This window comes from Echinops telfairi, unplaced genomic scaffold (assembly GCF_000313985.2).
Source record: "Echinops telfairi isolate 266 unplaced genomic scaffold, ASM31398v2 ScPeMD7_2;HRSCAF=8, whole genome shotgun sequence".
Classification (NCBI taxonomy): domain Eukaryota; kingdom Metazoa; phylum Chordata; class Mammalia; order Afrosoricida; family Tenrecidae; genus Echinops; species Echinops telfairi.
Window position 1 is genome coordinate 17,970,845 of NW_022103898.1, and position 23,225 is coordinate 17,994,069.

At 48.3% G+C, this 23,225-nt stretch overlaps 1 protein-coding gene across 1 annotated transcript in view; it reads left to right on the plus strand.

Annotated features, from left to right (window-relative positions):
* The first annotated feature begins 16,061 nt into the window (after nt 1-16,061).
* Nucleotides 16,062-23,225, plus strand: part of SYN3 (synapsin III) — a 548,280-nt gene continuing 541,116 nt past the window's right edge. The window contains exon 1 of the mRNA XM_004700321.3: nt 16,062-16,493. Coding sequence (XP_004700378.1) covers nt 16,186-16,493 — 308 coding nt within the window. The 5' untranslated portion in view covers nt 16,062-16,185. The remainder of the gene's footprint in view (nt 16,494-23,225) is intronic.

Here is a 23,225-nt window from a genome sequence, read left to right on the forward strand (position 1 = left end):
CCTAATCTGGAAGGGCAAGGTAGCCAAGTGGTGAGGAGCATGCATGCTGAATAAAGTTAGGTTGCCTGGCTTTGAACGGTAGTCTTCTACCCTGGTGTGTTTGGGCTGCTCACCGCAAGGCCAGCAGTCTGAAAGCACGAGCTGCTCCACGGGAGAAAGATGAAGCCTTTATAAAGAGTTACAGTCTTGGAAACCCACGGGCACTTCTGTGTTGGTGTTGACCAGATGTCTGTGAGTGAGTGTGGGTTGAGTGAGCCACCTCTTCATGGTGGCACCTTGGGCCTCAGTGTTTGCATCTGTAAAGTGGGGGTTGATAGTAGCATGCCTAATTCCTATGGCAGTTGGCGGGATGGGAGTTCACGCGCCTCAGATACTTAGAGCAGTGCTCGGCAGAGCGGTAGCGACTGTTTATCGGCTGAGTGGTCCTGGCCAAATGACGTACATTGTTTCTGGGCCTCCGTTTTCTCGAGCCAAGAGCGAAGTGCGGTACTTGGCTCCGTGAATGGTATCGGACACCACCACCGGCACCACCTTCACTGTGTCTGGGCTTCTGCGTGGGCTGCTTTAGACGCCCACTGTTAATTAGGCACTGCCAATTAACACCCTTCACTCCAGAAAGGGCCATCGTGGTGGAGCTTGGAGACAGGAAGTGATGAGCTGTCAACCTGGACTGTGGTCGCCCTGAAGACACTACCTGCCTTTTACCGGGCAGCAGTGATTCAGACTCTGCTGGCCCCCTGGCAGCCATGCACCCGCCTGCCCCCTGCCCCGTACCTCCTGTGAATTCACATTCCTGGAGGACTTCCGGGCCAGGCCTTGGAAAGGAAGGCACACGAGGAAACCCCAAGGCCATGTACTCTGCTTCCTCCACTCATGTGCGCGTGCTGCATGGATGCTGACAGAGGAAAGCCAGGCTCCCGGCACCCCAGGTTGGTTCCCTGTCCGTTTCTCTCTCTGGCGGCTTCTGATCAGGTCCCCATCTTGGGAGGATGACAGAGCCTCCCCATGATTAAAACAGGGTCCCTGATCCAGGCGGCAGGAAGGTGAATCTCAACTCCATTACCGACTTTGTCTTCCCAAGCTTCACTGTCCGCATCTGTATCATGGAGATGTTGTTAACGATGGTCGATAGCTCTCACGAGGCTGTGAGGAAGATTTCACGAGGCAATGCAAAATAAAACTTCACAGTTTTCTTCAGAATTCAAAATCCCTGCCTCTTCCTAGGCGTTTGCCTCTTTATTTATAAAATGAAGTCATTGAACTAGAAGTCCTCTTCAAGAGCCTCCTTCAGAACTTTAGGCACTGTGATGCAATACTGGAGGGAAGACAGACTTCCTACTCCCGTAAAGAGGTACAGTCTCGGAATCTCACAGGAGCAGCTCTACCCTGCCCTGTAGGATCGATCTGTGAGTCGGCATCCACGCCACGGCAGGGAGTGGAGGTGAGGGGAGGCTTTTCGAGGAGCCGGGTGGTGTAGTGGGCTATGCTTTGGGTTGCTAACCTCAAGGTCAGCCGTTGGAAACCGCCCGCCAATTAAAACACACATGTGGCTGTGTCTTCTCATTTGGAGTCATGCCCCATTAGCAATGAAGGTCCTAGAAGTATCGTGTCACCCACATCAGGGAGGCCGACTCGATTTGGAGAAGGCAGCTCCTCTGCAGTCATGTTTTGAGTGATCCGTGCAAGAAAGATGAAGCTTTCTCCTCCCGCCAAGACCTACAGCCTCAGAAACGCTATAGGGGTCTTTCGAGTCTGTCTTATAGGGTCGCTGTGAGTCAGAGTGGCCCCCATGGCAGTGAGTCCTCTGTGTGTGTGTGTGTGTCTGTGTGTGAGTGTGTGTGTGTCTGTGTGTGTGATAGGAGGACCTGCATTCTGCCGGTGCTCTGCTGTTTGCTCTTCTGAAGGTTACTTAATCTCTCTGAAGCTTGCTTGCTTCCCATTCGTTTAAAGGAAATGATGATACACGATGGTGGTTTGCCAGAAGCATATTTAGCTTCTAATTCAGAATGCAGAGGGGAAGAGAGAGAGAGAGAGAGAACTGTCATCAACTCTGACTCTTGGGGACCTTATGGCTTGCTTGGCCCTGTGTCATCCCCGTGGTTGAATTGCCGACCTGTCCATCGTTGCTGCAGCTGTTCCAAGCCATGTCACCGATGACCTCCGCACCCTTGTGCTTCACCAGTCATGGGTCTTTTTAAGGGAGCCCACTGGATAATTTTAAAAAGTAGATCGCCAACTCTCTCTTCCTAATTTTCTAAGGCCCTCTGAATTCTGTGCATAGTGGATGACCCTGCTGGTACTGGGTATATCAATGACATAGTTCCCAGAACCTTAGCAATACCCCAGCCACCACAGCATGACCTCCTGACAGAAGGGTGGAGAAGATGTGTGTATGTGTGTGTGTGTATACAGTTTGGATTACATCTCAACATAAAGACACAAATCCTCACAACGAGACCTTTAAGCAACGTGATGGTAAATAGAGAAAAGAGGGACGTGGTCAAGGATTTCAATTTAGTTGGATCCATAATCAACACCCGTGGAAACAGTATTCCAGAGATCAAGTGATTTATCTCATTGGGCATATCTGTTGTCAAAGACCTCTTTACAGTGTTAAAAAGAAAAGCTATCCATTTGAGGACAACGGTGGTTAATACCTAACCCAAGTCATGCGTCGTTTAAATCATCTCATATATATGGAAAAGCTGGATAATGAGGAAGAAACCCTTAAGTATTGAGACATTTAAATAATGGCATTAGTGAGGAGTACTGACTATATCACATCCTAGCAGAAGAAACAAACAAAACCTGTCTTGGAGGAGGTACAGCCAGAGTGCTCCTTGGAAGTCAGGATGGTGAGACTTTATCGCACGCACTTTGGACGGACCAGTCCCTGGAAAAGGGTTGCCTGGTCCTGCCCCATCTTCACAACTGTGCCTGTGCTTGAGCCTATTGCTGCAGCCACTCACTCCATTGTGCTGAGGGCCTTCCATTTTTCACTGCTCCTCTACTGTCCCAAGTGTGATGTCTTTCCCGGGACTGGTGTCTCCTGACAACATGTCCAAAGAACGTGAGACAAAGTCTTGCCATTCTTGCCTCTCAGGAGCATTCTGGTTGTACTTCTCCCAAGACCGGTTTGTTTCTCTTTAGGCAGTGGGAGGCGATGGAAAATGCCCTGGCTTGGATCAGGCACATCTTTGTCCTCAAATAACCTCCCTGCTTTTCAACAGTCCTGATGAGGTCTTGTTCACAGATTTACTCAGTGCAATGGGTGGCTTGACCTTGTGACTGCTGCTTCTGTAAGCATTGACAGTAGATCCAAGCATGATGAAATCCATGACAACTTCAACCTTTTCTCGTGTGTCATCATGTTACCCACTGGTCCAGTTGTGAGGCTTTTGGGCTTCTTCACATTGAGTTGCAATCCATACTGAAGGGTACAATCCTTGATCTTCATCAGCCAGTGCTTCAAGTTCACCTCCCTTTCAGCAAGCAGGATTGTGTCATAGGCTGTTAATAAGCCTTCCTCCAATCCAGACGCCATCTTCTTCTTCATAGAGTCCAGCTTCTCTGAGGATTTGCTCAGCACACAGATCAAATAAGCATGGTGAGAGGCTATAACCCTGACACATGTTCTTTTTGTCTGTTTGATTTATTTATTTTAAAATCATTTTATTGGGGGCTCGTACAACTCTTATCACAATCCACACATACATCCATTGCCTGACACACTTTCTTTCCTGATTTTAAACCGTGCAAGATTCTCTTGTTCCATTTGCTTAACTGCCTCTTGATCCATGTATAATTTCTGTCTGAGCACAATTAAGTGTTCTGGAATTCCCATTCTTTTTGAGGCTATCCCTATTTTTTTTAGGATCCAGATAGGCAAATGCCTTGTCATAGTCAATAAACAAACAAGTAAACATTTTTCTAGTATTCTCTGCCTTGAGCCAAGCTCCATCTGACATCAGCAATGATATCTCTTATTCCACATCCTCTTCTGAATCTGGCCTGAACTTCTGGCCATTCCCTGTCAATGTACTGTTCTAAATGTTATTGAATGATCTTAAGCAAAATTTTACTTGTATGCAATACCAATGGTATTGTTCTAGAGTTTGAACCTTCTGTTGGGTCACCTCTCTGTAGAATGGGTACAATTAGGGATCTCGTCCGGTCAGTTGGCCATATAGCTGTCTTCCAAATTTCCTGACAAAGACCAGTAAGTGCTTCTAATCCTTCATCAGCTTGTTGAAGTATTTCAGTTGGTAGTCCATCAATTCCTGGAGCCGGGTTTTTGGCTAATCCTTTCAGTGCCTTAGGCAGTAAGTTTTAATTTGGTAAATGTTAATATTCATCTGTATAATGAAAACAGAAGCCAGAATTGATGCATTTAAGTTGTGTTGTTGGCAAAGAATGTTGACTATTTCAGAAGAACACACAATCAGTCTTAGAAGAAATGCATACAGAATGCTCCTTGGAAGGAAGGGTAGCAGACTTTGGCTCTTTGGGCACATCATCAGGAAAGTCCATTCGCTAGAAAAGGACCTAATGTTGGGTAGAGAATCATCAAAAATGAAGGAAACTTTCAATAAGATGGATTGAAACAACTGCCACCTTCCCCCAAAACAAAACAAAAAGCCTAATAAACTCATTGCCATTGAGTTAATTCTGACTCATAATAACCCTATAGGATAGGGTAGAACTGCCCCCATCAGTTCCCAAACCGCATATCTTTTCTCCCATTGAGCGGCTGGTGGTTTCGAGTTAGCAGCCCAGCATGTAACCCAGTATCCCACCGCGGCTCCTCTAAGAGCCATGACACTGGATTCCAATAGAGCTGCACAGGACTGAGCATCTTTTTGTTCTGTTGTGCATAGAACTAGAGTGACTTTTTGGTAATGAACAATCCAGTGTTCAGTTTACAAGACTGTTGTGGGACTCAGGGCATTTCTCTATGCAGATATTTCAGATTGGAGGATGGTTTCAAATAAACAGAAGAACTTTTCCTTTCTGGACTACTGGGAAATCCCCCACTATATTTCATGACACCCTGGGATGTTTTCCAACAATGTATGTCTGTGTGTGTGTGTGTGTCGGGGTGGGTTGGAGTGAGGGTGTTGGGGAAGAAAATTCAGGCACTGACTAACCCTGGCTCTGAAGCCCAAATCCTAGTTGCCTGGGGAGTCACAGGTTCCCACCTATGGAGGCAAGAGTGATTCACCTGATCTCCAATTAGAAGTGATCAAGGTCTTCATAAGTGGGGTTGAGCTCATCCAAGACAGTCTGGGCTTTCATGCCCACAGGGTGGGAAGAGAGCTGGGAGGTCGGGAGGCTGGCAGGTCTGTGATGTGGAAGTGGCTCTCAGTCCCTGGCAGCTGCTTGTGTGACCGATTTCCCAGAAGCTAAACATCTTTGGACTCTGCCACTGAACTGGCTCACTCAATGGGCTCACAGCCTCCGTAGACTTCCTTTCTGCCTGGGCTCATTCATATGGGGGTGAAAGGCAGGCCGTGCTTTCTCCATGCATCTGTAAGCTCTGTGTTTCTGTAGGAGAGGTTTTAGCAGCTATCAATTACCCATGCACTGATGAATGGAGTAGGAAAACACTATTCCAGCATTCATTGAGAGGAAAGAGGAGGGAGGGAGCAAGAATTTATGAATTTGTGGAGAAAAAGCAGGCCTTCCACTCCTGTAAGACATTAGCATGTCTTGGAAACCTGCAGGGGCAGTGTACCCTGTCCTATCCGGTTGCTGAGTTGGCGTCAGCTGGATGGCAGTGGTTTGATGGGTTTGGTGTATTCATGATACGGTGCCCTGGTGGCACCATGGGTTATCTTTTGGGCTGCTGACCACAAGGCTGGCAGTTCTAGCAGCTCTACTCTGCCCTATCGGGTTGCTGTCCATCAGAACGGACTTGGTGGCCGCCAGTGTGGCTTTGGCTTAGTGTGTTTATGAGGGAGAGGGGCTCACTCAGACATAAAATCAGGTAGTGTTCTTCCTTTTATTTGTTCTCTAGACATGAGTTATCACAAAACTTGAGAGCGTGAAGCAATAGGGTTTTATTTATATCATAGTTCTGGAGACTGGGAGTCTGAAAGTAAGGCGACAGCAGGACCCTGGTCTCACTGAAGGCTCTGGGGATGATCCTTCCTGGGGTCTTCGTCGCTTCCGGTCATTGCCAACAATTCCTGACATTCCTGCACTCTGACATACTAGAATGTCGACCACAAAGCGGATACGGAATGGTTATCGGGGTCTCCCGTTCCATATGATGCTGGTGGTTCAGTTTTTCATCTCACAGAGTGATATTGGAATCTCAGTGGAGATTGCATTATATCTGGATTACTTTGGATAGTACTGACATTTTTACAATGCTTGGTCTTCCTTCAAATGAACATGGTATATTCTGTTATTTATCTAGATTTTGTGTAGCAGTATTTTATAGTTTTCTTAGTATAGGTCTTTTGTTCCCCGGGTTAGATTTAGTTTCAAGTATTTTGTCTTTTAGGTGGCTACTGTAAATGTTATTGTTGTAAAGCTCTCTTTGTTAGTGTAAAAGAAGCCAACTGATTTTTGGATGTTGATGTTGTACTCTGCCACTATATGGAATCTTTCAATTAGTTCCAATCGTTTTCTTAATAAATCTTTAGGATTTTCTATGTGTAGGATCCTATTATCTGAAAATAGAATGTTTTATTTCTTCTTTGCCAGTTTGTATGCCTTTAAATCACTTTCATTATGGTGGACAATCTACCTTCTGTTCCTGTATTGTTGAAAAATATTTTTTATTCAAGACTGGGTGTTGTATTATGTCAAGTGCCTTTACTGCCAATTGATATGATTGTGAGGTTCTCATATTTCATTTATGTGGTGATTTACATGGGTAATTTTTCTAATGTTGAATCATCCTTGCATGAAGGTAACAATATTTGGGGTGAGATTTAGAGCCTTTTGCATGAACACACGTGGCAAAGAAATTCTCTCTACTTCCACCCATTACCTGTCATGGGCAAAGAAATGTGGCAAGGAAAGTCTCTCCACTTCCACCCATCACCTGTCATGGTCTCTAAAATGCTCCACTAGGACAGGTAGGAGCATGAAATTGAAGTCCTTGTTTTCATAGGTCATGTTGAGGTGGTGAGTGTGGAGTGAGGAGTGAGCTGGCTTCCCTTCTGGGCTGCTTCTCCAGAAATTCCCTCTTGTGTTTTGGTTCCTCCTCTCTTATGAGTCTAGGCTTCTGTGAGTTTGAGCTTCCAAGGGCCAAAACCTCCTGAGAGGGTTAGCACTTTGGGGGTGAGTTGTTGAGATGGGCCAAAGTGAGGAGGACCGAAAGAGGTGCAGGGTCCAGAGACAAACCGCATGTCTGCGTCTCAATTTTCGGGGGATTGTATCTGTGGAGATGGGCATGTTTCCATGGTGACTCTGGAGACAGGGATTCCATTTGAGAAGTGTCTGCTGAAGTGAATCCTGGCCCGAAGGCGTTCATGGGCAAGGTGTGCAGTTAGTCCCCAAGAGCCGTTGGGTGGGTGGTGCTGGCTCTCTAAAGGGTAGCTGAGACCAGCACTGTTTTAAATAAACTAGCAATATTTTTAAGGTACTAATAATACTAGATTATTATTAGCTATATAATCATTTACTGTTTCAAAAGAACTTCTATGTAATCGTTCATTCAGCTGTCTCGGTAGCATACGGTGACTAGATAGGAGTAAGAGACAGCAGTAAGTATCGTCGATACAGTGCACACGGAAGACCCCAGCAGAGCGATGCATTTACATTATGGTGTTGACGAAGAATGTTGAAAGTACCATGGACTTCCAAGATAAAGCTGTCTGGAAGGAAGTATAGCAAGGATGCCCCCGAGAGGTGAGGATAGTCTGCATTGAACTTGACTCTCGGCCAGTTGACCACCCCATGTGCTCGGGGGTGCAGGTATCGCTTCCTGGTTCCATGGCAGCAAGTTCTTCCCTGGCTCTTTGATTTTTGTTGGCGGTCTTTTCCTTCTTGCGCATTATCAGTACTTTTGTCTGCGTACTCTTATGTTTTTACCCGTACCACCTTAGCATGATTTTGTTTTCTGTTGATCTCCCAGTTGTGGTGCACAGGAGGAGTGGATACAGAATGACAATGACGGATACAGGGGACATAGGGAATATGGGGGGAGTGGAGTGGCGATAGAGAGGAAGGGGGGTTTCGGGAGTAACTAATGAAGATGGCAGGGAGGAGGGAGCCCTAGAACAGGTTGTGATTACACGAAGCATCTTAAAGGTGATTTGACCATGGGAGATGGGGAATGCGCTAAAACTAATGTGGGGTGATTGTACAATTCTCCATGATAGGACTGAATGATTGAACTATTGAATTATATGATTTGTAAATTACTTGCTAATAAAACTGCTGGAAAAAAGAAGTCAGGATGGCGAGACTTTGTCTCGCGCACTTTGGACGTTGTGTTATGCTGGGTTCTCCAGTGATTATTTGTCTACCTATCTATCTACCTACACACACACACCGATTTATATCAAGAAAATGGTTCACACAGCTGTAGAATCAAGTCCCGTCGGTGAGTCAGATGTAAGCTGGAGGTTTCTCCTGACTTGCCTAACTCTAGGAGCTGATGGACCAGGAGGCAGGAAGACCACAGGCTGGTGGGTGCAGAGCCCAGGGAGCGCATGGTCAGCTGGTCAGGTGGCAGGCTGCTGCTGGTGCCCAGGATTGGCAGGCAATTCAGAGGGCTGTTGGCTCAAGTCCAAAGAATTGGAGGTCAGAATCCAGACCTGGTGCAGAATCCAGCCCAGGAAGACGCAAACCAGCGCTCCGCAGAGTGTACTTCTACAGGAAGTAGAATGAATGACTTCTAACGAATGACACTGCCCTTCAGTTGCATCAGGCCGGTGACCTGAGCAAAGGGGTTACACTCCAGTCATCTTGCAAATGCTTGGCTGTCCACAGCAGATACAATCCTGGAGTTGATTACATTATATTGGGTCACGTTGGGGGGATTACTAGGCCTTAACTGTAAAACCACAGATCATCCTGGCCCTGCCCCAGAAGTTGACACACAGCCAACTAACATAGGCATTGAAGGGAAAGGTAGGCGCCGAATCATGAAAGTCTGTCTGTGTTGGGGTGTCCTTTCCCCTGAAAGTTCTAGGAAACCACAGTGGGTGGGGTGGGGGCGGAGGGGACATCAGTATGGTCAGGCATGTTATTCAGAAAGCTTACTTTGGCTGCCCCATTGAAAGTGGATTCGATGAGATGAGGCAGCCCATTAGAGGCCTCCACAGTGGGCAAGGGATGAGGTAGCTGTCAGGCTCTGAACGGAGAGGCTGTGGTAGGAAGGATGGAGACGAGACGGGAGATGTTTCCCTGAGGGAACTGCAGTGAATGAGACGAAACAGAATGTATGGGAATCCTTGGCGGCAAAATGGAGCCTAGGCTCTGTAAACCTTCATTTGAATCACAGTAAAAATTTAAATAACAGCAATGCTGTTGGGCAGGTAAGATCATCATGACCTGGAGACCAGGGAGCAGCTTTCTTCCTCTCTGAAGGAGTGCACAGCACAGTAGCGCCATTCCCGCAGGTGGGGATCCGGCGTATAAACTCACCTTCGATAACTCCTGGGCATCTGTGAAACATGTGATCGGAGGTGGCCAGTCTTTGAGGTTCTTGGCTGCACCGTGAGGGGCGGTTCTCATTCTTTCTACTTTGATGCCAAGTCTGGGTCCCCTGTGAGGTCCATGTTTGCCACCCGGCTTCTCCAATAAGGCCCCGTACAGTCTCTTGGCTTTTCTTCGCAACAAAGTCTCCCTTCACCGCACACCGTCCAAGAAGGAAGCTTCTGCAAAGTTGGTTTCTAAAAGGCGGGTGTGTTTCCTGTGCGTTTTGGTTTTTCTCCTCTGGTTTGGTGTAGTCACTGGTCAACCCTGCCCTCTGGTGGCCAGTGATGGGGCCACACAGGGCGGACTATGCCACTGGACGCTGGTCTCTATACCACTACATATACCTTCTGCCCTTCATTCCCTGTGGCCTTCTTCCTCCAGGCTCCCCCTCATGCCCTGCCATCAGGTAAAGCTTGTCTCTGGAGAGATGCTCAGTTTCCTAAGGGCACTGGGAGGGCGTGACTCCCAGAGCAGGAGGAGACCTCTTGGAGCCATGAGCCAGCTCTCTTCTGTCCCGCCTTGCACTTCAAGGTTTGCACAGCAGCCTGCTAGCTTGTCCGCCTACTTCCGCCCACACCCCCTAGCGGTTTGTCTTTCCACACAGTATCCATGTAAAACAGGCGAGGCTTCTCTCTTGTGCGTGACCCTCCAGTGACTTACCTTAGACCAGTGGTTCGCAACCTGTGGGTTGCGACCCCTTTGGGGGCCAAACGACCCTTTCACAGGAGTGGCCCGATTCATGATGGTAGCCAAATGATAGGGATGAAGTAGCAACGAAAATAATGTTATGGTTGGGGGTCACCACCACGTGAGGAACTGTCTGAAAGGGCCGCGGCCTGAGGAAGGTGGAGAACCACTGCTCTAGATGAAAATCCACGTCATGTTCATGATGGCCCCCCATAACTTGGCACCTCTCCTCTTCTCGAAACATTCTCTCATTCCCACACCCTGGTAAAACTGACCTTCTGTCTGTACTTCAAATATGCCTCGCTCTTCCATCCCTCAGGAAGGGAATCTACTCTGCAAAGATGGGCTGCTATCCCCCAGAGCACAAGATACACCGTAAGTCAGTGACCCTTAGATGATGCCCCATCACCAGTAGGCAAGCCGTGGGCCAGGGTGGGTCGCGATGGGAATGGCCCTGCTCACCCTCACGCTCAGTGACCCACATGGAGAGTTTGCGCTTCCTGCTTCTTCAAACGGGTTGGAGACTGTTTTCTTCACAGAAGGCAATGCTTCCACATGAAGTCTCTGCAGAGTCCTAATGACCTCCAGCCATCTCTTTCCCACCGCTGATGGTAGATGAACAAGGTCAGAAGCCCTGGGCTTAGAATGCCTGGTGACCAGAGGCTCAGACTTCTTAGGGATGAAGGTGTGCGTCCCTTTGTAGGTAAGTCATCCGGGCTAGCAGTGGTGGTAGCTGAAGTAGCAGGATCTGAATGGGTGGTGGTTGAGAGGGATAGTGATGGTGGAAACGTCTACAGGAGTGGATGCTGGGGTTTATCCTACCATCCTCCCAGGAAAAAGAGTCCCTAGAGACTCCTAGGGAGTTAGCACCCACAACTTCTAACGTGAAATCCGTCGGACCTGGTAGGAGTTGCCATGACGTGCTGTTCGCTCTTGCCCTCCAGGAGGAAAACAGGTGCATGCCTAGCAGTCCGGATCCTGAGAGATGAGTGTTTCTCTAAGGTTTTAGGAGGTTTGCCCCCAGCCAAAGAAGGCCCCTTTCTTAGGGCCAGTCCCTTTCCGACCACAAGCTGACATCCGATGACTGGTTGATGTGAGAATAAAGAGGTGGTTTTCCTGCCAAGCTGTGGTGCCACTCGAATGAGATGCTCCGGGTCCACGGTCCCAGGAAGACCACCGAGGCCTCTGATGGAATGGTCGTGCCGCTCAGTTCTGGTCACGGATCAGTTCTGCGCTTCCTACCAGGTGCTGTGTGAGCGAGAGGAGAATGGTGTTTGATAGAGTTACCCGTGCCTGGTTTTTAAGAAGTTGATCTCCAAGCGTTTCTTTCGACGAGAGTTGGACCTGCGATGTTTTGGTTAGCAGTTGAGGGCGCTAACCATTTGCCCCTCCCAGGAATTCCTCCCTTGCTCTTGCCTGCCCATAGTTGTTCAGTACTGGCAGCGTCCGCCAGTGAACTTCTTGAATACAAATCAGGATGACAGAATTAGCTTCCTGGGGAACTCGATGTAAAACAGTCCCGGAAAACCCTATAGAGCAGCGGTTCTCAACCTGTGGGTCGCGACCCCTTTGGTCATCAAACGACCCTTTCACAGGGGTCACCTGATTCATAACAGTAGCAAAATTACACTTAGGAAGTGGCAACGAAAATAATGTTATGGTTGCGGGGGGTCACCACCACAGGAGGAACTGTATGAAAGGGTCACGGCATGAGGAAGGTTGAGAACCATTGCTGTAGAGGATGCTCTGTGTTGGAATCCGCTGGAGGGAAGTGGATTTGTGTTTGGGTTTTTAATTGACATTTATACAATAGGACACTTAACGACTACAGAATACGCAATGTTTTACAAGTCCATGGGGCAATCAACATAGACCGTGTTTGGCTGTAGCTTAGCCTCCATGAATCTCAAGGATTAAAACATACAGTCTAAGTCTATTACTTAAAAAGGAATATTAAGATATATAATTTCATATGTATAATATTAAGATATATAATAATCATCTACTATTTAGAAGAGCACTGGAATTTGGAAATTAAATACTTTGAAATAATACATGGGTCAAAAAAGAAATCATAAAGGAAATGAAAAACACTCTATCAAATTATAATGAAAATACAATGTGTCGACACTTGGGGGAGGCAGCTGACACAGTTCTTAGAGGGAAGAATATAGCTTTAAAAGTGCTTGTATTAGGGGAAAAGAAAAGTTTAAATTAATGATGGAAAAAAAAGAAGAGCAAATCCTTAAGGCCAAACTGAGAAGAGATAAATACATAAAGATAAAAGTAGAGGTACTGAAGGAAACACTTACCTGGTCCTCCACATCCCCACAGTCGTTCTCCGCCTGAGCCCATCCTGGCAGCCACGGTGTCCATCCATCTTGTTGAGAGCCTTCCTCTTTCCCACTGCCCAGCATGATGTCCTTCTCCAGGGCTGTTCCCCCAACAACAGGTCCAGAGCACGTGAGACCAAGTCTCACCATCCTTGCCTCTAGGGAGCACTGGGCTGTGCTTCTTTCAGGACAGATTTGTTTGTTTGTCGGTCAGTCCACGGTACTTAGATTATTCTTCTCCAGCATCAAGTTAGACACACCGATTCTTCTTCTGTCTTCCGTTTTTGGTGTCCAACGTTCACATGCATATGAGACATTGAAAATACCATGGCTGGGGTCAGGTACACCCTAGTCCTCCAAGTAACACCCTTGCTTTTCAATCCTCTAAAGAGGTCTTGTGCACCAGATTTACCCAAAGCAGCTCGTCTTTTGTTGTCTTGACTGTTTAACACTGATTGTGAAGTTAGTCAGTCACAAAAGAAAAACAAATTTTCATTAAAGGATCATTGTATTGGGGGCTCATACAGCTCTTACAACAACCCACACATCAGTTATATCAAGCGTATTTGTACATATGTTGCCATCATCATTTTATAAATATTTACTTTCTATTGAGCCCTTGGTGTTTTCCTCTCTCCCTCAAAAGGATAAATATTTTGTGAGACCACTGATATAAAGGAAAAGGGGGGAATGACAAGGATGTTCATACTTTCTAGTTCAGGGAATGGTCGGGAGAGGTGAGGCAATAGGATCGAAGGTAGGCAGGTGTTCACTTGGGTAAAGGCAGTATTTGTTCTACAGCAGGGAGAAGAGAAATCAACGCGGGTGCAGGGCAACACACTGGGGGGTTTGAGGAATCATTTGAATGCTAAGTACAAAATCGATTACCTAAGATGTAAACCCCCTTCTAATTCACAATTGAAAAAAAAAAGTGTAGGGTCAGGGAAAAAGAGGAAGCTCCTTATCAAGACGGCCTGGCACAATCGCTGCAACAATGGGTTTCAACAGGAGTGGATGGTGAGGACGGCCCAGCGTTCTGCTCTACTGTAGGTCGGGTCACTGGGAGCGGAAACCTACGGAATGCCTGGTCACAACAACGAGAACGTAAGAAAAGAAAAGAACATCTTTGTGCGCTTGGTGTTGGCAAAGACTTTGTAAAGAACAGATCCAGGAAGCACGAATTTTACAAGACACGTTCGATCAATTCAACTTCCTCAAAATGAAAAACATAATCAGAACCCCTGAAGATCTATATGTAGTATAGGATTTCATATAGGCATATCAACATGTTCACATGGGCATAGGGAACCCTGGTGATGCAGTGCTTAAATGCCTTGGTTGCGAGTGGACTGGTCAGTAGTTTGAGCCCACCGGCTGCTCTGTGGGAGAAAGACATGGCAGTCTGCTTTCGTAAAGATCACAGCCAGGGAGACCCGAGGGTGGCAGTTCTAGTCTGTACTACAGGGTCGCAAGGAGTCAGAATCGACTAGCTAAGTATAATTTTTAAAGCCCACACACATATCCATACATGTATGCATGAATTTATAAAATATAAAATACTCTCAGCAGCCAAATGTGGAATGACAGTGTTCCCCAGTGCTATAAAATTTTGTTTTTCTCACCGGTACATTTTGACCTCGAGTAAGCCATTCACTTTTTTCTTGTTTTGCAAGAGCTGTTTAATTCTGCCAGATGTCTGCTCATGAAGGAACTAAAAAGGTGCCACGCAGACTGGCAGAAAATGTCCCCAGTTCCCATGTCTCCAGCCTGCCTTCAGAACCCCCACCAGTCAATACGAAAATGCACAGAACCACCGTTGACAAAGGGCAACGAGCTTCAGTGGGCACTTTGCCTAAGAAGCCGCCTCAGGAGCCCCTCCGCTTCATCGGTTCGCGTAGCAACATGCATGAAAGCCGCCAGCACTAGTCTGCACTTGCTAGAAAGAGTGGAAGGAGCCCCGACTTAAGAGCTCGGCTGCTAACCAGAAAGTCAACCCTTTGAACCCACGAGGCACCAGGGCAGCTGGTGGCGCGGCATCTACAAGGTTGGCAGCTCAAATCCACTGGGATGCAGCAGACAAGACATCAAGAGACGAGCTGCCGTGGGTCAGTCTGGTGCACAAGACCTCAGGGATGCTACCTGGAGGACCAAGGTGCAGCTGACCCAGAACTTTCTGGGGGGATCGAGTGGTTCTGAAGCTTGAGCCCATCGAGGCAGCCACTGTGTCAATCCGTCTTGGTGAGGGCCTTCCTGATCGTCGCTGCGTCTCTGCTTTACCAAGCGTGCGGTCCTTCTTTTGATACGTCTAGTGTGTGCATTTATCAGAAAAGGGCACAAATGCCCTTCACACTTACTCATTGTACAATTAGTCAGTGTTCCTTCAATAAAATGATTAAAACCCTGACCAAAAACGGCAGACAAGTTTATGCCCGGGGTTTACATAATCCTTATTCTCCCTGGGATATTCTGATCTCAAATCTGATCTTAAATGTCTTTTCTTCTGTTCAGAAAAGCAATACATATTGTATTCCAGGAAATCTGGACGGCACAGATAAAGGAGGAAGCGGAAGAAGGAAAAAAAACTGAGGGATACAAACGCATGACCCAACTCTAACCGTGGTCAATGCCGTGCTATCTTTACAAAGTGATTTCACTGTGAGGTGACCGAAGTCATTCTATGAGCCCTGGGGTCACAGCTGTTAAAAGTAATTTGTTTTGAACTAAAAAGTCAGTGGTTCACAAACAGATGTGACTGGCTGCTCCTGTGATGATCCGCTATAGGAGACCCTCCGGGGAAGACCACTCTGTCCTACACGGTCAAAATGAGCAGGAATCAACTCAAGAGCAGGGGGCTTGGTTTTCTTGTTTGTTCGTTTTAGTCACTCGGTATGTAGCCTTTTGTATCGTGATTTTTTAAAAGTTAAAGTTACATTACAGTTACTAAGAAGAAAACCACCCAAAACCTTCTCAAGTACTTTTGAATAGCCACAAATGATTTCCATACTGTGGTTTATTTGTTCCTTACTGTGTTAGTGAGTGTTGAGCTGCTAACCCATGCTTTGCTGGGGTGAATAATACTGGGTTAGGCCGCTCGGCTCACGGACTGCTTCTGCAACCCTGATCATTTCTTTGGGCTTGAATTCCAGAAAATCCAAATCCTGGGTGAGACGGGCATGCATCATTTAAGCCAAAACAGTGCCTTTCCAAAAGGTGGTTCCAGTTCACACCTCCACCCCCATCGGGGCTGGAAAGGGCCGTGTCTGTTTGCCCTGGAAGGGGAGGAGGGCCTTACCTCTAATGGGTTCCTTGGCTTGTTTCCAGCAGGCCCCAGAAGGCAGCGGCGGTGAACTGCTGGCGGTACGAGATCTCCGGTGAACTGCTGGTGGTCCGAGATCTCCGTGTCTCTTCAGGCCCCGGGTCCTCTCAGCCCCTTTCTCTGGCGGCCTGCGCTCAGGGCCCCACCAGACAGCAACTGGGGAGGAACCAGCCATCGCCACGCACAGCCATGAATTTCCTCCGGAGGCGCTTGTCCGACAGCAGCTTCGTGGCCAACCTGCCCAACGGCTACATGGCCGACCTGCAGCGCCCAGACAGCTCCACCAGCTCCCCTGCCTCCCCGGCCATGGAGAGGAGAGCCCAGCCCCTGGCCGCCTCCTTCTCCTCCCCAGGATCCAGCCTCTTCAGCTCCTTCTCCAGTGCCGTGAAGCCCACCCCACAGGCCCCCTTGGGACTGATGGAGCCGCCAGCTCCTGCCACACCTGTGGTGCAAAGGCCCCGGGTCCTCCTGGTGATTGATGATGCCCACACCGACTGGTAAGCAGGCACCTGCAGGTGCTCGCCATCATGCAGAGAGAGGAGGAGGCCGGGGTTGGCTCGCCTCCTGGAGGGAGGAGCACGGGGTGGGAGAGCGCCAAGAGAGAGGCTCAAGTGGTATCCTGGTACCAGAGCCTGACGAGAGCGGCAGCAATGGGTGCTTTGCTAGGCGGCTTCTGCGTGCCAGGTGTCATAGCACCTGTTTCACGTTCGACTCCTTCGCTTGTCAATGCTTTATTGTTGTTAAAATATAGCGAACACAAACCCACGGGCGTCGAGTGGATTGATACTCGGAGTAGAACTGTCCCGTAGGGTTTCTGCACCTGCCAGTCCTTACAGCAGCAGACGGGCTCGTCTTTCCCCTGCGAAGTGGCTGGTGGGTTCAAACCACAGCCCAGTGCTTAAGGCACAGCACCACCAAATATGCCAAGTTAATATTTCCCCCACATCTAATATAGTAAAACCAATGGCATCCGTCATGTTGGATAATGCTCACCAATATCTGTGCCGAATTTCCCATCCCCTAAAAACAACCTGTGTTACCTAAGCATTCTCCCTGTTCCCAGGTCCTCCTGCCCCTGCTAATCTCCATTAATCTCTGATCATGGGACTTTTTCATACTCCAGGTATTTCATACCAGTGAAGCCACACAATAGTTGTCCCTTGTGACTAATGTCACCGAGCATCATGTTCTCAGGGTTCACCCATGTTGTGTCATGGGTCAGGACTCTGTTTCTCTTGGTTGTTGCTATTGTTCGATGGCATCATGTCACTTCTAACTCTCAGCGACCCTATGTGCAACAGAATAAAATACTACCTGCTCCTCACAATTGTTGTTATGGTGAGCCTGTTGCAACCACTGTGTCAATACATCCTTTTGAGGGTTGCACTAGGCCGGTTTGACTAGAGGAACATCCAGAGACACTGATCTATGTATAAGAAAGAACTTTATATCAAGGAATAATTGTATATCAAGAAAACAGCCCAGCCCAGTCCAACTCAAGTCCATAAGTCCGGTGCTAGTCCACAAGTCCCTCTTCAGACTCACATGGTCACAAGCAAGGATGCAGAAGGCAGAAATATCACAGGCTGTGGGTGCAAAGTCTCATGGGTCCAATGGCAGTAGAAGCATCTTCAGGGCTCTGGCAGGTTCCAGCACAGCTCACCAGCAGGAAGGTGAAGGCCGAGGGAGAGAGAGAGAAAAGGTTCCCAGGATGCTCCTTATAAGAAGGCCACAACCACAGGGAGTCATGACCTGAGTGATAGGTGTGGCAGTTACATAATCTGTCAACTTGCAAAGGGGCGGACTCTAGCCTGTCAATCAGATCATAGCCAATGAGGCCTCTGTGTGGGCATGGCCTTCTGCAGAGGATTCTGGGAACTTCATCCCTGGAGGCGAGACACACTCCCTTTCTTTGTCTCCCTGTGAGACATTCCTGTTGACAAGCCACATGGAGACAGCTGATGGCAGCCAGAGCCCTGGAGCTGGAGGAGCCATGTGGAGACCCACACCAGCGCTGAGATGCTTCCACTGCCACTGGATCCACAAGACTTCCCACCCACTGGCCTGTGATCTTCCTGCATTCAGCGTCATTGCATGTGTTTCGTGAGGACTTCATTGGACATATGGGCTAATATCGGACGTATGGACTTGATCTGGACTGGGCTGGGGTGTTTCCTCAATATTCAATTTCTCTTGTCTATAAAGCTCTTCCTTATACACATATGAGTGTCTATGAATTTGTTTCTCTAGTCCACCCAGACTAACACAGCAGGTTAGACTCCACCCCTAAGCTTCTAAATATCACGTTGACACGACATTATCTAACTACCACAAGGGTCTTCCTTGTTTTTCTTTCTGCCCCTCCACTTTAACGAACACGATGTTGTTTTCCAGGGACCAACCTCTCCTGATAGCATGCCCAAATCATCGTATTCCATTGTTAGGCTCTACCACCTCTTCTTTACCTTCATCTGTGGACGGGCATTTGTGTTGTTTCCGCATGGGGGATATTATGAATAGACTCTCTTCTCTGAGTTTCAACTTTATAGATCTACAACCCCTCACCTACAACCCCCCAAAGCTTCAAAGCTCTGAAAACCAGAAAATGTCTTGTAGTCAATTTGGCAGAAAACCCCGAACTGCACGTACATGAGGCAGTGAGGGTCTTGATCGGGCCCTTAGCTTGCTCACATGCTTTTTGCTGTGAGCATCTTTGTGTGTTTGATACAAAAACCTGGAGGTAGAATGTAACAGATGGTGTATTTCCCATGCTACCTTCTGAGAAACAGACAAAGTCTTAAATCTGAAATGTGTCTTGTACACTGCTTAACCTTGCAGGCCCAGCCCCCAATCCTCTCATAAAATGGGGTTGTTCTGAGGGTAAAATAAACCAATCTGGGTCCACAGTCCTTACCCCACACCTGTGGGACCAGCGTGCCCAAGTCTGCACCCCAGCACTTCCACTGTTCGTCTGCCTGGCTCCAGAACCCGTCCTCCTAAGCCCAGAGGTGGCATATAGGACTTGCCTTCCTGTACTCTGACGAAGCCCACTAGTGGGTGCCCCACGGCCAGCATGGGGTAGGCACTGAATGGATGATGACTGAAGACCCATTCAATGCCACCGTGCTGGGCACTCTAGGTGCCAGGCATGGGCTAGAGCAGGTCCCTGCTCACGTAAAGCTGTCCTTGGGAAAGAAGTCTCTGTCATGGATTGAATGGTGTCCCCTCAGATCTATGTAGGAATCCTCACCCCTATATTTGCGCATGCGATCTCATTCTGGAATGGGGTTTTGTTATGTAAATGAGGCTGGATCGGTGTTGGGTACGTCCTAAACCTTATCACTTCTCTGAGTTATATGGAAAGCAGATTCCACACAGAGAAAGGTGTGCAGAGGAAGACGGGTACCAAAGAAGGCCCAGGCCCAGGAAGGAAGGCACAAGGGCAAGGCTCGGATTTGGACTTCTGATCTCCAGACTGAAAAAAACAAAACAAAAACCTTCGCCCCCCCCTTTAAAAACAGCCCCATGTAGTATTTCTATTATAGAAGTGCTGAGAAATGAAGACAGTCAGTATTCTAAGTTTCTGGTAGAGATACAGGGTAGATATGAATGAGGATCGGGAGTCTTCATCGCATGTACTTTGGACGCGTTCCTAGGATAGAGCAGTCCCTGGAGAAGGACATCATGCCTGGTAAAGTCGAGGGGCAGCGAAAAAGAGGAAGGCCTTCCTGAGATGGGTGGACACAGCGGCTGCAGCAGTGGGCTCAGGCTTAAGCACTGTGGAGACGGCTCAGGACTGGGCCGTTTTGTCCTGTGTTGTACCCGGGTCACTATGCGTGGGAACTGACTTGATGGCACCTAACAACCACAAACTGAAGACATACTTTGCAGCCCAGGGACAGGAAAGTCCCCATCTGGGATAGGTGGACGGAAGCGCAAGCAGTTCTGACAGCGGGACCCTGGGTGGCCATTGAGGTGGAGGCCAAGGTTGCCTGAGTGTGTTGCCAAATGCAGCTACAGAACAGGAAACAGCATTTGTTCGATGAACAAATTAATGCATCCAATTCACTAAGCATGCCAGATCCCCCTCTGGTATTCTAACGTGTACCCATAATCTTGTTCATCCTTTTAGAGATTAACTCAAGGCTATAGAAAAACCACACGTAACGGGTTGGGACTGATTCAGCAGACACCATGTAGTGGGATCAATTTATAACTTGTAGGCTATGAACTGAGCTGCTAACCACAAGACTTAAAAGTCTTGGAAAGCCAATGGGGCAATCTTCTCTGCCCAGTAAGATAAGTAGAAGTGAGAATCTGTTTGATGGCATTGATCTGAGTTGGATATATGGTTGGTAAAACCACCAGCCTTCTCTTTCTTCCTAAGAAATCATGACATCTTCAAGAAAAAACGATCACTCAAACGGCCTCTGTTCTGATCCAGGCAGAATCACCTCTTTTGGGGGGATGTCAGCTTCTGTTTGAAGGCCCTTATTGTGAAGCCCTTGCCCAGGTGTGCTTATGGGATGATGAGCAGCATGGCTTTTATCTTCTGAGCTGAGAGCTTGACTTTGGTAGAGATGTTGCTTTGAGACACGTTTCTCTGTACACTGCTCTTTGTTTTCTGCTCCACCTGGTCGAGAAGTACTGTCTCTCTCTCCCCTCACCCTCCACCTTGTCACTGAGTGTTCCCTGCTGGCTCTGTGACCCCTGGCTCAATCAGGCATTGCAATGGTGCTGGGAGGAGTGTTTCAAAACCTCTTTGTCTGAAAAGTCACTTCCTTGCCTAGAGGTTGAGCAAGAAACTGGTGGCAGTGGGATACAGTCTTGAATACTACAGACCTCAGCAGTGTAGGCTCAAATCCCATCTCAACCTCATAGTCAATGTGTGACCATTAGTGAATGGCTGTACCGAAATGGGGAAAACAATAGTACCTACCTCAAAGAGTTAATATATGTAAAGCAGGTGTATAAGTCTGGGTACTTTAGAAAACCAAATCCACAGAAACTCATGTATAAGAGAGAGTTTTATATAAAGGTTAAGTGCACACCAAGAAAACATCCCAACCCAGTGCTGCCCAAGCCCACAAGTCCAACATTAACCCATTAACCCATATGTCCAACACCAGTCCACAAAGTCCTCCTCCATCTCACAAAACAGACACAATGATGCCGACTGCAGAGGGAAAGCCGAGTCAGTGAATGTGTAAGCATCTCAGCGCTGGCAAGGGTCTCCACATGGGTGCTCCAGCACCCAGGGCTGCATCAGGCTAAGTCCATGTGGCTTCACCTTGGGGGATGTCTTGGAAGAAGTCAGTCTTGCAAGCTGAAGCAGGGAACTGCTAAGGCAGCTGCACCCTGGTCCGACCATCATAAAGCAAGAGACCCAAGAACTTGAAAGGTGAGGCTCACCATGCCATTTATCCCTCCGCCCTTCAATTAATCCCATGTGCTTATTGGCCAGGTTGAAACAATAAACTAACTACCTCAGCAGGTTAACCTATCTTGCTGAGTCCGTACAGGTAAGATGCCCAGAGAATGCCTGGCAGACAACAAGTGCAATTTACAATAATAATGCAATATTATTATATTATTATACAATAATATAAGCATGTACTATTATTGCAGAGTGTTGTGACCCTTGGCTCATTAATGACCTGTTTGACCACAGCCCCTCACCTTGGGCAGGCTGGGATAGGATCTAGCCCATTGGGGTAGGGTTTTCTATTGGCTGCTCTCCTCTGTCAGCTCCTGGGTGGTAAAGCTGGGTCTCTAACTCCTTGGTTACAAGGTGATGGGTGTAAGGTAGGTGCACATTGAATGAGGTTGAAATGCAATGGATGGCCTTGCCTAAGCATCCTTAGTGTTTTGACCTTGGTCTTCCATGTTTCTATTCCAGAATGACCGGCTGGGGAGTGGGAGGCTGTGTACCCTGGTGGGGTGCACCCTGGGCCAAAGGACTGTCCCCCAGTACATTTCAACCATTGCCTCCTTTAAATTGGGTCTTGAGAACAAAGACCTCTGGTTCATGGCGCTCTCCTGGCCAGTCGGTAGGAGGGAGAATCTGAGCGGTGCCTCCGCTGGAAGCTGGCTCTGCATTCATTCACAGGGTGTTTGTGCCAGAGCCTTCCCTGCCCACAGACATGCCAGCTGCTCATCCAGTGCTCCATCCTAGCCATGCCACACTGCCCAACTGCTCTGAATCTCAATACGTTTCATGCTTTTCCCACAGTGGTGCTGGCTGACTGCCTTCAGCTCAAACCCGTTGTGAGTCTGTTCTGATTTGTGGTCGTGGCCCCGTGTGTCCAAGGAGGACTGTCCACAAGGCTTTCTGTGACTGGTCTTTCTTAAGTTACTTGTCAAGCCTTTCTTTCAGGCTGTCTTGGAGTGGACTCAACCCATTGCTTAATTGATCATCAGCACAGGGTGTCACCTGTCTGCATGACTCAATTAATAGTAATAACAGCAACGAGCAACAAAAACACACCAAACTACTCCCATTAGGGAGCCCTCGCGGTGTCGTGGGCTACACGGTGGACTGCTAACCACGAAATCGGCTGTTCGAAACCACCAGCCCCTCTGCTGGAGAGCGACGAGGCTAACTACTCCCCTAAAGAGCTCCGGCCTCAGAAACCCACGGGGCCAGCCATGCTCTGCCTTACAGGGTTGCTGAGTCGAAAGCAACTGGATGGCAGTGAGCTTTTGTTTTTTTCTCTCTTTGCCATTCAGTTGGTTCCAACTTCTAGCAATCCTGCAATAGGGGCCCTCCAGTTCAAAGTCAAGCTGTCCCGGAGGGTTTTCTGGGCTCTCATCCTTGTGAAAGCAGACAGCGCCGGCTTTCTTCTGCAGAGCAGGGGTCGGCTTTGAACCACCAACCTTCTGTCAGCGGCCTCACTGCCACGATGCCACCAGGGCTCCTTGAGATCTCCCGCTACCAAGAGCAGCCAGCAGGTGGCGCCGCAGCCCCACGGTGCCTCGCCCGCTCTCCCCACCGCGTCCATCATGGAGGAAGAAGTCTGGAGAGGAAGAAGTTAGCCCACAGGGCCCATTCTCCCCTCTTTGAGATGGTAATGAGAGGGCGATGCCCACTGCCTGGACTCAGAGTGAACCCTCCCGGACAATGCCACTCTCTCCTGCCCCCTCCCCAGCCCCAGCCCCTACTCCATCGTCCCATTCCTGGCCTGGGGTCTTCCCACAGAATCCGCTTTCCTCGTCTGTCTGGGAGGGAT